Source organism: Amphibalanus amphitrite, unplaced genomic scaffold (genome assembly GCF_019059575.1).
Source record: "Amphibalanus amphitrite isolate SeventyFive unplaced genomic scaffold, NRLGWU_Aamphi_draft 001664F_arrow, whole genome shotgun sequence".
Taxonomy (NCBI): Eukaryota; Metazoa; Arthropoda; class Thecostraca; order Balanomorpha; family Balanidae; genus Amphibalanus; species Amphibalanus amphitrite.
The window spans coordinates 63,730-77,721 of record NW_024883157.1 but is presented as its reverse complement, the minus strand read 5'-3'; the positions used below and the strand labels follow the sequence as shown (position 1 = coordinate 77,721).

The 13,992-nt window shown below is 48.6% G+C and overlaps 2 protein-coding genes across 2 annotated transcripts in view; one reads left to right on the top strand and one right to left on the bottom strand.

Moving 5' to 3' along the window:
- The first annotated feature begins 21 nt into the window (after positions 1–21).
- On the top strand, positions 22–2,424 carry LOC122374499 (membrane progestin receptor delta-like). The gene is made up of 3 exons (XM_043353295.1): positions 22–168; positions 543–918; positions 1,341–2,424. The coding sequence occupies exons 2-3, from the start codon at positions 696–698 to the stop codon at positions 2,276–2,278; spliced, it is 1,161 nt and encodes a 386-aa protein (XP_043209230.1). The 5' UTR covers positions 22–168; positions 543–695; the 3' UTR covers positions 2,279–2,424.
- Positions 2,425–2,469: 45 nt separating this feature from the next.
- LOC122374502 (relaxin receptor 2-like) overlaps positions 2,470–13,992 on the bottom strand; it is a gene marked incomplete at its 5' end in the record, with an annotated part of 73,059 nt that continues 61,536 nt past the window's right edge. The window contains 3 exons of the mRNA XM_043353298.1: positions 2,470–4,570; positions 5,328–5,486; positions 10,217–10,407. Coding sequence (XP_043209233.1) covers positions 4,422–4,570; positions 5,328–5,486; positions 10,217–10,407 — 499 coding nt within the window. The remainder of the gene's footprint in view (positions 4,571–5,327; positions 5,487–10,216; positions 10,408–13,992) is intronic.

The window sequence follows — 13,992 nt, the reverse complement described above, 5'->3', positions numbered from 1 at the left end:
GCCATCCGGTCCATTGGATGACACCGGAGTGAGAGAGACCGCGCCGACATCCTGCCTCGGCCAGACACGGCCGGACGCGCCCCATTCAGTGCGGGCTGATGGCCAGGGTGGATTTCGGCGGCTGCGGTCTTGGGGGATCCATCTGTGTTGGGATACTGTGAGCGAGAGGTGAGTGGTTTGGAATGTTACTTTTTATTTTCTGTTGACCTTTGAATGGCCACTGTTATTGGCATTCATGCCACTAATGCATGATTGAGCTTGAGATGAAACATCTAAAGTGAAGGTAGTCGAAGCTGGTTTTTCGTTCCCAAGGAAACAGACTAACAACTTCATCACCTTCATTTGGAACACCACCTGTATTATTATTTTCTCACCTGAAATAGCAGGTAGCCTAAATTTATCAGTAATGCTTTAGTCAAATTCTGTATTTCGCTCGAAAATTATTAATTTGTACAAAATTCAGCTTTTATATTTGGCATCCATCTGTTAGATCGTCAGTATTTGATGCAAATTATTCAAGTGCGCTCTCCCGCTGTTTTCAGCTGCGCCGACCTGGCGTGGGGCGGCGGATGCATGTGCATTGTGCATCCCTAACACCTGAACCCGGCGCCCCGGACAGCGCCCTCTGTCTCTGACCGGCGAGTCAAACAGAACGCCGTGGCTAACGGCAGCCACTGTGACGACCGAGTACCAACATGGAGTCGGCGCCCAACATGGAGTCGGCGCCGACGACCGGCGAGCCTCAGCGCTGGACGACCGAGAGCGCCTCTGAGCTGGACACGGCGGCTCGGCGGCGGAGTCACCGGCGGCTGGCGCTGCCGCACTGGCTGCTCGCCGTCACTGACGATAAGTGGACCGTCCAGCCGACCGTGCGCCTCCTGAGCGACACAGAAGTGGAGCCCATGCGACGGGAGCCCTGTGAGTACAGCGAGTTATTTATGGGGACCGATGTGAGCTGTTGCTATGAAAGCCGTGGTCATGTTCCAGTGGATATTCCTAGAATGCATTATGTGCCGTATAGAGGACATTGATGATTGATTAGATATGGGGACATTCATTATTGGTCAGTGAACAAATTCGATGTGAATAGACATCCAATTTGGGGGCTTGTTGCTAGCCGCATGTGATCTTGCGCTAGAAAGATTGCTTCTACGAGTTCAGGGTACAAAATCAATCAATGCTGATGCGGGGCATGCAGCAACGCAGTATGAACGCAGTAGGTATTTACTCAGAAAATAGCTCCAGTGACATCTCATAAGCTTGGCTTTCTTCCTCAATTCAGGCAGTTGTAACTATCAACGATGTTAGTCACGCCGTTGTTTATCTCTCGCCCCCCGCAGACATCACGGGCGGCTACCTGCCGTCCGGTTCGTTCGCGCTCTGCCTGCGCGCGCTGCTCCTACCCACCAACGAGCTGTTCAACTCGTGGTCGGCTCTGCTGCCGGCGCTGGGGTACCTGTGGCAGCTGCTGCGCTCCGTACCCCCTCAGAACGGCGCCGACCCGCGGCCCTACCACCTGCTGCTCCTCTCCGTCGCGCTGTCATCGCTGGCGTCGTTCCTGGCGCACGGCTTTTCGGCCGTCTCGCCGGCGGTGGCGCAACTGTTCTACGGTCTGGACTACGCGGGGATCACCCTCCTCGGACTGGCCATGACGATGGCGGAGCACGCCTACGGCAGCGGGGGAGGCGAGGAGCGCTGGCTGGATGGCGTGCTGCTGCCCACGGCCGCGGTGCTGGCGCTGCTGGGCTGCGCGGCCGCCTGCTGGTCGCGGCTGAGCCGGTGCCAGCACCGCGGCCAGCGGCTGCGGCTGCGCGGCCAGGCGGTGCTGTTCCTGTGGTCGGCCGCGGCCGGCAGCTGGTCACCGCTGCGCGCGGCCGCCGCCCTCTGCGCCGCCTCTGCCGTCTGCGTGTACGCCTCGCGCTGGCCGGAGCGCCGCTGGCCCGGCCGCTGGGACGTACTGGGTCACTCGCACGGCACGTTCCACGTGCTGACGCAGCTGGCGGCCGGCTGCTGTGTGGCGGCGGTGCGCGCCCAGCTGGAGGCGGCGCCGGCCGGCCAGCAGCCCGTCGAGCTGCGCTGGTGGGTCGAGGTCGGCTACGGCGCCGTGGCGTCAGCACTGGTGGCCACAGCTATCGGCTTCACAGGCCTGTACGCGGCCGCTGAGCGGCACACCAAGCGACCAGGGACGGATCCGCGGCCGGCCACAGCCTCCGGGCCCCAGGGCGGCGACCCAGAGGTCAGACCGCCCACCTCCGATATATCGGCCGCACAAACCTGATGGGAGCTCACCGGCGGGATAGGTAAAGTGCACCATTGTGCGTGTTTTTTGATAATTTTATCAGGCCACCACACCGCTGAATGGATCGCGAATCGCGGTCATTGCGTTCAGCCTTGCTGTCAGCATCTTTAAAGATGTCAACGAGTGAAAAAGAGTTCTCGTCTTTCGACTTTTGTACATAAATAATCCTGTCACATACGATGTCTTATATTTACCTTCAGTTGATGACATTGATTTACACGCGAAAAACAAAATAAACGTATACACTGGCCTTGGGACGCTTCTTGGGTAGTTTTGGGTCAATACATGACACTGAGTACATTTACCCAGGGCAGATCTCAGTTCTCACACAGGTACGGGCACACACATTAGAGACCCGGAGATAACCATGTCCGGCAGGGTCACCTCACAAAAAAATACGCCTACGGTCACTCAGCTACGACAGAATGGTACATGAAACAGTTGTTCTGTACAACAGCCGCCAAGATTTGTGCAGCATGTACCACATTTGTGTCACAATTTTCGCGTTTGTGTCAGAATTTTTGAAACACAGTTAAGTAGGTATCTCACACATGGTTACAAATACACAAGCCTAAATTTGTGACAAACACATCGCACATTGCACATTCACTCTTGAGCCAGGCACACGTAAGATCAGCGTCTGGGCCATCGATCTATAAACATGAAGGACATCGAGTCACCCGCCAACCCTCACAATTGACACGCGACTACAAGCTGCTGTGGGTTGGGTTGGTCCGCTGGATGAAGCCAGCTTAGTACGCTAATGGATACTGGGCGTTTTGGGGGCGATAAGTCCAGTCAGCCCGTGTTTTTGAAGTGCACGACGCACACGGTAAGAAGATAGGACTGTCTGACACTGTGCTATATCTTTCACGTATGTGGACATGAATAAATCGGAGCAGAAGGATATCCTGACTCTCTGAATGATGTTCGATATCCGACTCTCAAACAATGTTCTGAGCTGGCTGCACACTACACAGTACGCCCCATCGGGTCAGGAGCTCGGTGGCAGGTGCTGCCGGCGGCGTCAATGTACGCAACAAGAGCTTACCATTGCGGCCGCCTGGTGGCGACAGCGACGCGGTTCGCTTCACTTCGGCACAAAGTTCCGTCAGCTTCTTGTATCCCCAATCCCCACAACACTACATTACATAGAACACAACAGAAGCTCGCTCGGGTGACACGAGAAAAAAAGGTCTTCCGATGACCTTAACAAGTATCATGCGTCCAATTTAATGCACCCGTAACTGTGCGGTCTAGATGCCAAGCGCTAATGCAGATGAAGCGCTTGGAAAATGTGTACAGAAAACAAGGTAAAATACAAAGCATACAAAGCAGTCGTGCCTTCATTCTAAGTATGATGATGGCTTAAAGCGTAATGAATGAAAACGTTGAATCACGCATTATAAATGCGTACTGCTTACTAAAACTAAGCTGGAAAATGACATAGCACATATTGCAATAGGTCTACACAATAAGCTCACAATGCGTAACTACGTCAACTACGTATGCAGTATGCATATTGTAAAAAATGATGATTGTACGACGCTGGGACCATAGTTGTGCACATCTACACTTCACTCTGACACTAGTTTGTTTCGCTCGTCACTCAGATACCAACACGCTTCCACACCAGCCTCAGCTCTATCTCAATCATCATCCATGTGAGTGTCTTTAGTGTGGGATGAGTAATATGAGTATAAAAGGGACGACAATGACTACCTTACCATGATAATACGTCTCTGATGAAATGAGTATTTACCGCCTCGTCCTCATCTCTGTCAGCTGCCTCGCTCCCCCTTCATATGTATGTTCGAAAATGCTCACAGGTCTCTGTCAAAGAATCATCCCTCGTAGCTACAGATCAGCGAAAATTCGCTCCCATTCCTGTCATATGTAGTGGGTCTTGTATCTAAGAAAAACTGAGCCAAAACTGCACTGTTTTACACTAGGGTGGTAGGTACTTGTAAGCTCTTTTCAACAATAATTATTGCAACAACTCCATACATCTACCATTCCTATGCCCAAAAATGCACAACACAACTCTCCCCCAGACAAGTCTTGTTCACACACAGTTCCGTGGTGACCTGCTGACCTCAACGCTGCCACCTATGTGCCTCCTCTAGCACTTGGAGTCAGCCACGTTGTTGGCCACGAGCAGGGGGTCGCCTGGCGTGGGTGACGGACCGTGGTGCTCTGACGCGGTCGGAGGCAGCACCTGCAGACTGTGGCGCTGAGTGAACGCCACACTCTCCGATCCCGTGTTGTTCACTGTCGGCAGACAGCGTGTGACGTCAGCAGGGAGCCGGGTGTGACGTCAGCAGGGGGACGGGCCGGGCGGGGGCTCCCGGCGGTATCCGGCGGCGGCGAGGCGGCGCACGTCGCCGCGTCGTCGCCGTCTCGCCGACGGGGGGAGCGGAGGATTAGGGGTGTCGCGGCCGATGATATCCCCGTGGACCGTGCAGTGGGCGCTGATGGCAGCCACGAGCCACGAGAGCGCCGCCGAGCACCTCTAATGAGCACCGCCGCCCGCAATTAGGGCCGCTATCCGGTGCTAGATTGGCACCCCGGAAGAAACGCTTGTAGCGTGATTCGCCGAAGCACTAATCAACAAATAATATTTCGTGAGATAGCGTAGCAAATAAGCTCTGCTGATGACTTATTTGTCATTCGAGAACGCAGAATGCCTGTCTGGTATGAAAGCTCCGTTCTATTTCTGTTTTCCTAGAAGCAAGAATCCCTCTGTGATCAGTGGTGAATGCCAAAAGCTCTTTGTCACTTTCTTGCAATTAAATAAACACTCAAACTCGCACCTCTCTAGTCCTTGATAAAATTCCACAAATAGTCGAGATTTTGTCACGGCGTTTGAACCTGCGAGAAACACGTTATCAGTATACGGTCGAAAATAGGAAACATCATTGGTAAAGGTGTTTGTTTCTAATATATTTCATTCACATGGAAACATCATAGGCTCGGAAATACGAGTAAGACGGAGCATTTATGAAAGAACAATGCCATCGAGACCCACCTGACTCCCTGCGCGGCCCCTTGGGCATGCAGCTGCTGTACTTGGTCGTCACCGTCTTGATCCTGCTGTAGAACTTGGTTGTCGTGAACGTGTAGAGGAACGGGTTCACCGCAGAGTTGATGGGAAGCACGAATACCACAATCCAGGCGTGAAGCTCGGCTGGAACAGGCACACGCGTGTGTCAGATTTAATCACAGACCTCTGCAATTCGAGATCTATGATTACGAGTACAGTATACGAGTGTGTCTATGAGAATGGTTTAGGTACAGACGTTTATAACTAAATGTATTTCCCGACAGCGAATCTGGGTCAGCAGATCAATCGCACTACACATCGTCTCTGCATCATCACGTGATTCATTTTAGCGCCTCCGATTGAGACGCTAAAACCTGAAGCACGGATCGGGCCCAGAGCCAGGGTGACATTTGGACACGGGTCAGCGGGGAAATCAGACGGCTTTCGTCACCTCCCGCGGTGGTCCCCGGGGCCTGCACAGCTAGCTCAGTCGAATCTCGACGCGATTCAGTCTTTTCGTGTATCGCTTGCTTTTCTGTCTGTAAGGATGATTGGCCACGATTCGGGATTCATTCTGCTTACGTAGCTGATTCTCAAATATCGCATGCATAATCGGACGACCTACTCATCGATGAAAGTCTGCATAGGTTCATAGACGGTCAGTAGTTGCGCAACGACTAGCTTCCCCAATATAAACAATATATGTATTCATTCTTTTAAAAGTTATCTGGAGCTACGCAGTGCTGGAAATGAGGCCGCTTTCTGGTCGTTTTATGAGGCGTTTTATTCTCCGGGTGAGTTAGCCCCGTCTAGCGCTTAGCCTTTCGGGACCCTCTCAGAGCCGCGGTTGTTTTCGCCGCTCGGCCCATTCGAGATGCAAAGTTGATGGTCGCACGAAGTTTATTTAGGGCCTCTGAATATACGACTTCGAAATTAATTGATTCTACAAAACCTTTTTCTTTCATCTATATGCATACATTTAACCCGCGCCCCGCTGGGCTATTCAGCCATACGCGCCCTGCTCGGGGGGGGGGGGGGGGCAGATTCTGCCCCCCTGTCTAACTTCCGAACCGATGGTCGTAGAAAGACGGGGAAAACGGCAATCGAAAGCTCTCAACAAGGCGGATCTTAAGAGCCCAATTTTTTTTGCTTAAGTAGGTCAGAGGTCAGGTCAAGGTCAGGTCAAGGGTACAAAATGCAAGTTTCTACAGTATCGGCCTTGCACTGTAGTTGCCGAAGAATGGACTGAGACTGATTGCCCAAAACGTGTTCTTAGACTACCAAGACAATATTCGTTGCACACAATGTCATTCAAAGGTCAAGGTCAGGTCAGGTCAGGTCACCAAAAACAAAATATATAAGTGGAAGTCAGATAAGTGGAAGCTGGAGCTGAATCCAAGCAAATGCAAAGTCCTGACCCTGACCCTAAGGCGTAAACCAGTGTTGGGAGTTTACACGATCGGAGGCGTATCGTTGGAGCGTGTTAAAGTTATGCGAGATCTGGGCGTTCTTCTGGACCAAAGGCTTACGTTTGGAGATCATGTTGAGCACACCGTACGCAAAGCTAACAGAGCGTTAGGTCTACTTATGCGGACATTTGCGACGGGAAAACGAGGACGCTCGCTTGACATGTCGAAACACAGAGCCATTTTAGCAACGTACTACGCCAACGTCCGCTCAATACTGGAGTACTGCAGTGTAGTGTGGAGTGGAGCGGCGCGGACACACATGCAGCGGATTGAACGTGTGCAGGAGAAGTTTCTGGTTTGGCTCTGTGCCCGCTCCCATGTACGCGGGGTGTCGTTTGTTTACCGTGACCTCACTGAACACTTTAACCCGCGCCCCAGTGGCGGTCTCGGCCAACTTCGCCCTAGTGAGGGGGGGCATATGTTACCACCCACCTCTAACTCAAAAACTAAGAGAGCTAGAAAGACGCGGTAAAAAGCAGTCGATAGCTCTCAATGCGTACGTTTGATAGTATTTCGGTCATTTTTCACCTTAGAGCAATATTAGGGTCACCAGAGGTCATCAAAGGTCAAAATTTGCCAATTGTCATTATATTTTTCAGAAAACATGCCGCTATCTCAGGAACTATGGTAGCTAGAAAAACGCATGATAGAACAATCGATAGCTTTTGAACTCTTCTTTTGAAAAGGTCATTATCAATATTGACCTCAGGTCAACGGTTTAGCCTCCAGAGGGCAAAAACTCCAAAAATAGCTGTTTTTACGAAAAGTGTTTTTGGCCAATAACTTTCGACTACAAAAAGCCACGACATTTCTATTGCCAGAATCGTGTTCCCCTCACCGAGACGCGTCGAATGAACTATAATTTGATCTTGAAAGGTCAACTTGAAAATTTGACCTCAGGTCAAGGTCATGACCTGACCGGGAAAGGTCATGTTGCATATCAGTCGATGCGTCTCAACAAGACAAACACAATGAGACCATCCCCAGCGTTCTATCTCTTTCCAATCGCGAGTTATTGGCAAAAAACTGTTTGTAGCCTCAAATGACCTCGGATGACCTTTCTAGAGGCTATCAGCAAAAATGACACCTTGGTCATCACGAGTGGACTAAATCATTGTGATTCTGAAATATTTGGACTGTTGCTATGCGTACACACGGATCTAGAGGCATTTTCATTTTTCTCCATTGGCTTGTAATGGAAAGGTCATGCCACGGACCTAACCTTAGGTCACGGATATAAAAAATCCGAGATATACAAATTGTAGGCACCCATAACAGCATGCAATCCACCAAGTTTCAAACCTTTCTGACAAACACTGCAGGCTGGACATGATTGCAAACTTTTTTTAAGGCTTGGTCAGTTAACTTGACCTGGTGACCTGACCTGACATGACCTGGGGTCAAAAACTTCACACATTATCCAAAATTGATGTACAAAAAGCTACCCCAAGCGGCGCGGCGCTACGCGCCGCGGTTTTTTATTTACACGCAAAAAACGTGACAGGGTGGTAACATATGCCCCCCCCCCCCCACTGGGGCGAAGGTTAAGGTGAACACCCTAGCTGCCCGACACGAGCAGCACGACATTATGTTTCTCCGAAACATTCATCGAAGCAAAATATGTTCGTCATTTCTTCTGGAAAAGTTTCCCATACACGTGCCGCCCCGGACACTGCGTACACAGTCACTGTTCGCTGTCTCGTTTGCAAGGGTAAACACTGTTCGCTCATGTTCATTCAACCGCATACCGAATGTGTGCAACGCATTCTTGGAGGCGAACAGGGATGTGGACGTCTGGGAGAGTAGCATGGCAGAGTTCAGGTCAAGAGTGAAACGGTATGTGAGTGAGAGACACAGATAGGTAGGTGTAACTGTTCGGCTGTTACTGGAAACAAATGTTTCTAGTCTGCTTTGTTTTTACTGTGCTCGTTTTTACTGTGCTTGTTTAGTGTGTATCAATGTTTTATTTGTTGACTTCATCTGTCATTGGGGTAACGCCCGTTGGTGATAAAAGAATAAATGAAATGAAAATGAAATGGTATAGAAAAGGGCATGTGCGACACATGTTTTATGGGTCATTTTACTCATGGAATTCAATAGGCACACTCAATAAGTGATATGGACCACCTCTGGATGAATTTCAGGTCGAGGTCAGGTCAAGTGAGGTCAAATTTTGAAGTTGGTTGTTAAGGCCTAAAAAGGTGTCTATCCGATGCAGTTTTTCACGGCGAATCGAATGGTGCTATTTTTATTTCCGTACAAGTTCTAGAACTTCCAAAAAAATCATTTTTTCAAAATTTTTGTGTGTCGTGACGTCATAAAATTTTGAATAACTCCCACATTTTTGCACCGATTCTTCTCAAAATTGGTATGTAGGTGCACATAGACCACTTCTTTGACATATATTCCGGTTTTTTCGATAAACTCAAAATTTTGGATTTTATAAATATTTTCCCAAAAAAGTCATTTTTTGGAGAAAAAAATTTTGGCCAAAATCCAAAATTTAAAAAAAACGAGATAGCCATTTGATAGACAAAGTAGAATCACGTATAACCTTTTTTGTTACGTCTTGATTCCTTTAAAAATGAAGAAGTTAGCGGCGTTTGAAATTTTGCCGTTTTTTAGGCGAAAATGGCGAACATGACGTCACTAAAACGTCAATTTCTCAAAAAATTTCCGACGGATTTCGCTCAAATTTTCAGGGAACGTGTCAAATTGATGTATGATAAGGTACTGAAAGTTTGACGTCGCTGGCGTAACGCGTTTAGAAGTTATTGGCGAAAAACGGGAGGGGGGGCAGATTCTGCCCCCCCCCCCCCCAGCGGGGCGCGGGTTAACAGTAACTCCAGACTAGACTGGTTTGGCTGGCCCTAAATAAGCTTCGTGTGACGATTAACTTCGCATCTCGACTGGGGCGAGCGGCGAAAACAACCGCGACCCTGAGTGGGTCCCGAAAGGCTAAACGCTGGACGGGATTAACCCGCGAGGAGAATAAAACGCCGGGACCAGAAAGCGGCCTCATTTCCAGCACTGGAGCTACGCCTGCAATTGTCCACAAAAGTTAATTTGGAGACTAAAAAAGTAATAGTTATATTTTATTTTCCTTATGACATCTGCTGCATTTGGCAATTATATACACTCGTAACGTGGAGGGTATGGCTTCCGAAAGTTTCTTTTTTCATTATTTTATCGGACAAAGAACCAGTCCGGAGGCTCAGCAGTATATATGGGCCTAGCCCATCAATACCATTGCACCAGAAGCACTAGATACGTCCCGCTCAGTTCTCTAAAAGATTCTCGCTTCCGTACCGAGTCTCATAGGAAACTCATAGCGTTCTAAGCACATTGGAAGCTCCCAGCCTCTCAACACTCATTTTAACTCCCGGCGCCGATCGCTGAACTCACTGGGAATCTGGACGCCGATGAGCACGAGCACCTTGGTGACCACGATGGGCGTCCAGCAGAGGCAGTCGGTGGCGACGATGCAGAAGAAGCGCAGCGCCACCTCCACCTCCCTCACCACCAGCGGCGTGTTCCGCCGCGTCTGCTGGATGTTGAAGAACATGGCCGCGTACGAGCCGATGATCAGGATCAGACTGCCGGCACGGAGGAGAAACATGGAATGGGTGGTTAGTTATTTCAACTCTCTATCGCGTCCTCAGCAATGAACATAATGCACTGGAAAGGGACGATCACATTACTCTTCACCAAAGGCTCCCGTACGCACCCGTTTTGGACAGAATATCTCAAAATCGCAATTCACAGCACTCATTGATGTTCAATATTCTGCAAGCTGCATAAAATGTAGTAACATTTCCTATGTGATTTTTCACTCTTTGATATGTGCTATAGTTACGGAAAAATGTGTCTGGAAGGTGCCTTTTATTGTGAACGTTCTGCAAATTCATTGAAAGATTGATTGAGGGAACCGGATTGTACTGAGAAACTATGTTGCGCACTTATGCTAGGAGTAATTGAAAGCGATTCGCAAAACTCGACGGGCGCGCGGCTACGTTTCGAGTCGTGCGGAACAGTATGCTTTCAGGCGCTGACTACTAGCGCCATCTCTGGAGGGGAATGGAAAGCAGCGTCCCCGTCCACGGCTTGCCGCGCAGACTCCATCCACTGTAAATTGATGTCATGCGGAACAGTCTAGTTTCAGGCACCCACTACTAGCGCCATCTCTGGACGGGAATGGAAAACAGCGTTCCCGTTCGCGGCTTGCCGCGCAGACCATGCGCAGACTCCATCCACTGTGAATTGTTGTCATGCGGAACAGTCTAGTTTCAGGCGCCCACTACTAGCGCCATCTCTGAACAATATGGGAGTCAAGCGTCTACCGTCACACCAACCACGTGTAAAGACTAGAAAAAGAAGCGGACGGATGACATGATCAACTCTCACATCAAACAATCCGAAGTCGTGGTTCCTCGTAAAACGACTCAAAATTTATGATAAGGAATTCACGGAGCTACTGAGCAGAGGTAGTAAGGATTAAGTGGTCAATGCTTTAGAGCCCTCCATTCCATTATTCACTAGTCATGCCCCAGGACTTGAAGAGGGATTTGCCGCATCCGCACACTCTGATAGACGACATTTCACCATGCAAATATCAGGGTTAATGAAAGTTAATAATATGCTAAAAGAACAAAGTACAGGGTGGAAAGTAATTACGCGAACATGTATTTTCTTACAATTTTGACCGTCAGTGGAGCATTTTTATGAGTACGGGCTGTCATGGAACATAATTGGTCGTGTTTGTTGTCGCCTCATCTACCAAAAGTGACCTAACTTTGAACAATGACCTGGAAGGTCTTAAACACCTCTCGACTTAAAATGGTGCAGACACCATACGCTGCACAAGACCGAAATAGGCAAAGAGCTCAATTTGGAGCTCCCAGGGAAAGCGTTTGTGATTATTTTCGCTGGACTGGCGGAGAAGGGATTCGTAGCGGTCTCAGCACCAGCATTGCACAATTATACGTTTTTTTAAACATAATAACACTTGAGAGGACTTAAAAAGCAAAGCCGTCCGCGGCAGCAACCCCTCGGCGAATTCTGTCGCCGGGCGGGTGGTCACCATGTCGGCGACAAAACGACGCCAGTCGACCCGAAAACTGGCAAAATAGCTTACTCTGGCCGGGTACCCGATCTAGGATATCACGATTAGCACATTAATACGCAAAAATTCGAAAATTAAGTCATACAAACCCTCGGGATGACCAAAATTCACGAATTAACAGCAGAATTGTTAATTGAAGCTTTTCAAAGACAATCAAAGATGGACAGAGGAGGACAGGCAGCTGGATTTGTGGTTGGGTGAGACATCTGTGAAACTGTTTCATCCGTCAAACCTGCAGAACAACTGCTCTGAGGGCTGCTGTTGCGTCCTATGTCCCGTCCGTCCCAACCTTCAAACATCCGGCAAAGGAACACATCAGTGGGTCACGAGCCCCCGGGTGGTGTCAGAATTGCGTGTAGCGCTAAAAAAGGTCACTAAAAATAAAGTATTCAACCGGTGGAACATCTTCCAAGACGAGTGTCTCTGTCTAATCCACCGTGCAACGAAAGGGGCAAAATGATTGAGCGCACTTTTGTGCCCGACGCAAAGAAACTGCTCTTCGTGATTGGTGAAATCCTTATTTCACGGCCAACAAAACGCAATACTGGTGCTGTGAGAACCTGTTTTTCTTCAGGACATACAAAAGCTGATCTGGGAAACGCCTGGGCCTCAATTCGATTAAAAATCTCCAGATGACTCCTCAGGAGACCGTCTAAAAGCTGCAAGGAGCCACCTATACCGATTTCCTCACTGGACAGCTCCATAAGGTGTGGGCTGAGCTTTGGCCAACAGATCTTCACATGCTGATGTAAATCATGCCGGAACGCCTATGTCAATGCATCGCAACTAGATAAGGATAAAGTAAAACATATATTGTTTATGTCACCGCCGTTTTTTTCATTACTAGAAGACGAAAAAGTATGTTCGCGTAATTACTTTCCACCCTGTCAAGCTATATATGATATATCCGGGAAACGACTCGTTTGAAAATATTACTATTTACTATTTAGTATTTATTTCAAAAGCAAACATTTTATAGCAACAATAAATCAAATAAGTAGCAGATGTCACGGAAGCATACAAAAACGGTTGTCACTACAGCGTACTAAGCGTTCAGGTTCTCGGTCCGGATGTCGATTTACGTCACTGCTTATTTTGTCGGGTAGCTGGTCGTTTGAGGTGACAGGACATACGTCAGCTGCAAGCGTGTCTAAGCCAGCCAGCGCAGCCAAGAGATATTGTGGAGGGGAAGATTTGTGAGCGAGCAACTCTGACAGACAACAGTACTGGGCGACTCTCGTGTGCCATTAAGCCGCTGGAATTTTCTTTAACAATGCTGTAACGTACAAGAAGAGTAAAACACTTTTTGTTCCAAACGACTGATGGGAGATTTCCTATCAAACAACAATTTGTTTCGTGGCTCAGAATAGGCTAAGTCAATAGCAAACCCTTTAGATTGGAGTTTCAGTTAAGAAATCTTAGAAACAGTCAGCATCTGTGTTTACCCTATAGTCCATATTATGCTAACGTTTCGTTTTTTGTACGTTTTAAAGTTATTTCATAATGAAGTTGGCATGTTGTTAATTAACTGGCTCACTAGCTCACAAGCCATGAAGGGATGCCTATAAGGTGGAACCCAACCCTGCTTCGTGATCTTGGGCTTGGCGACAATTAGTGGCGTTGTACTCCGCTTCTCACTGCCGCCATTTCAAGGACCGGTGACGTCACACCGATTAAGAGTCTTCCCTATTCAAGCCCTTTCCTCTCCTCAGCAGAAGGGTAAATAAGGCATTAACTACATACTAATACCTTGAAGTATGCATCATATACCTAGTCGCATAGTTCATTGAGCACTAAATGAGCATATCGAGTATTCACATGAACTAATGTTGATCTTCCTGCATACCTACTATGCATTTCAGACCCCATGAGACCCTGCTTTTCGGCGATAATTTCTCCAATTTTTGTCCAATCAGCTTGAAATTTTGGCATACGGTATTTCAGCTCAAGCGCCAATTTTTGTCAATATGGTCTCTTAACAAAATATCAAAATTTAGAGCACTTGTCGTTGGCTCGTAATGTTAATCAGTTTTTGCACCCGGATAGAGGCTCGCTCGCT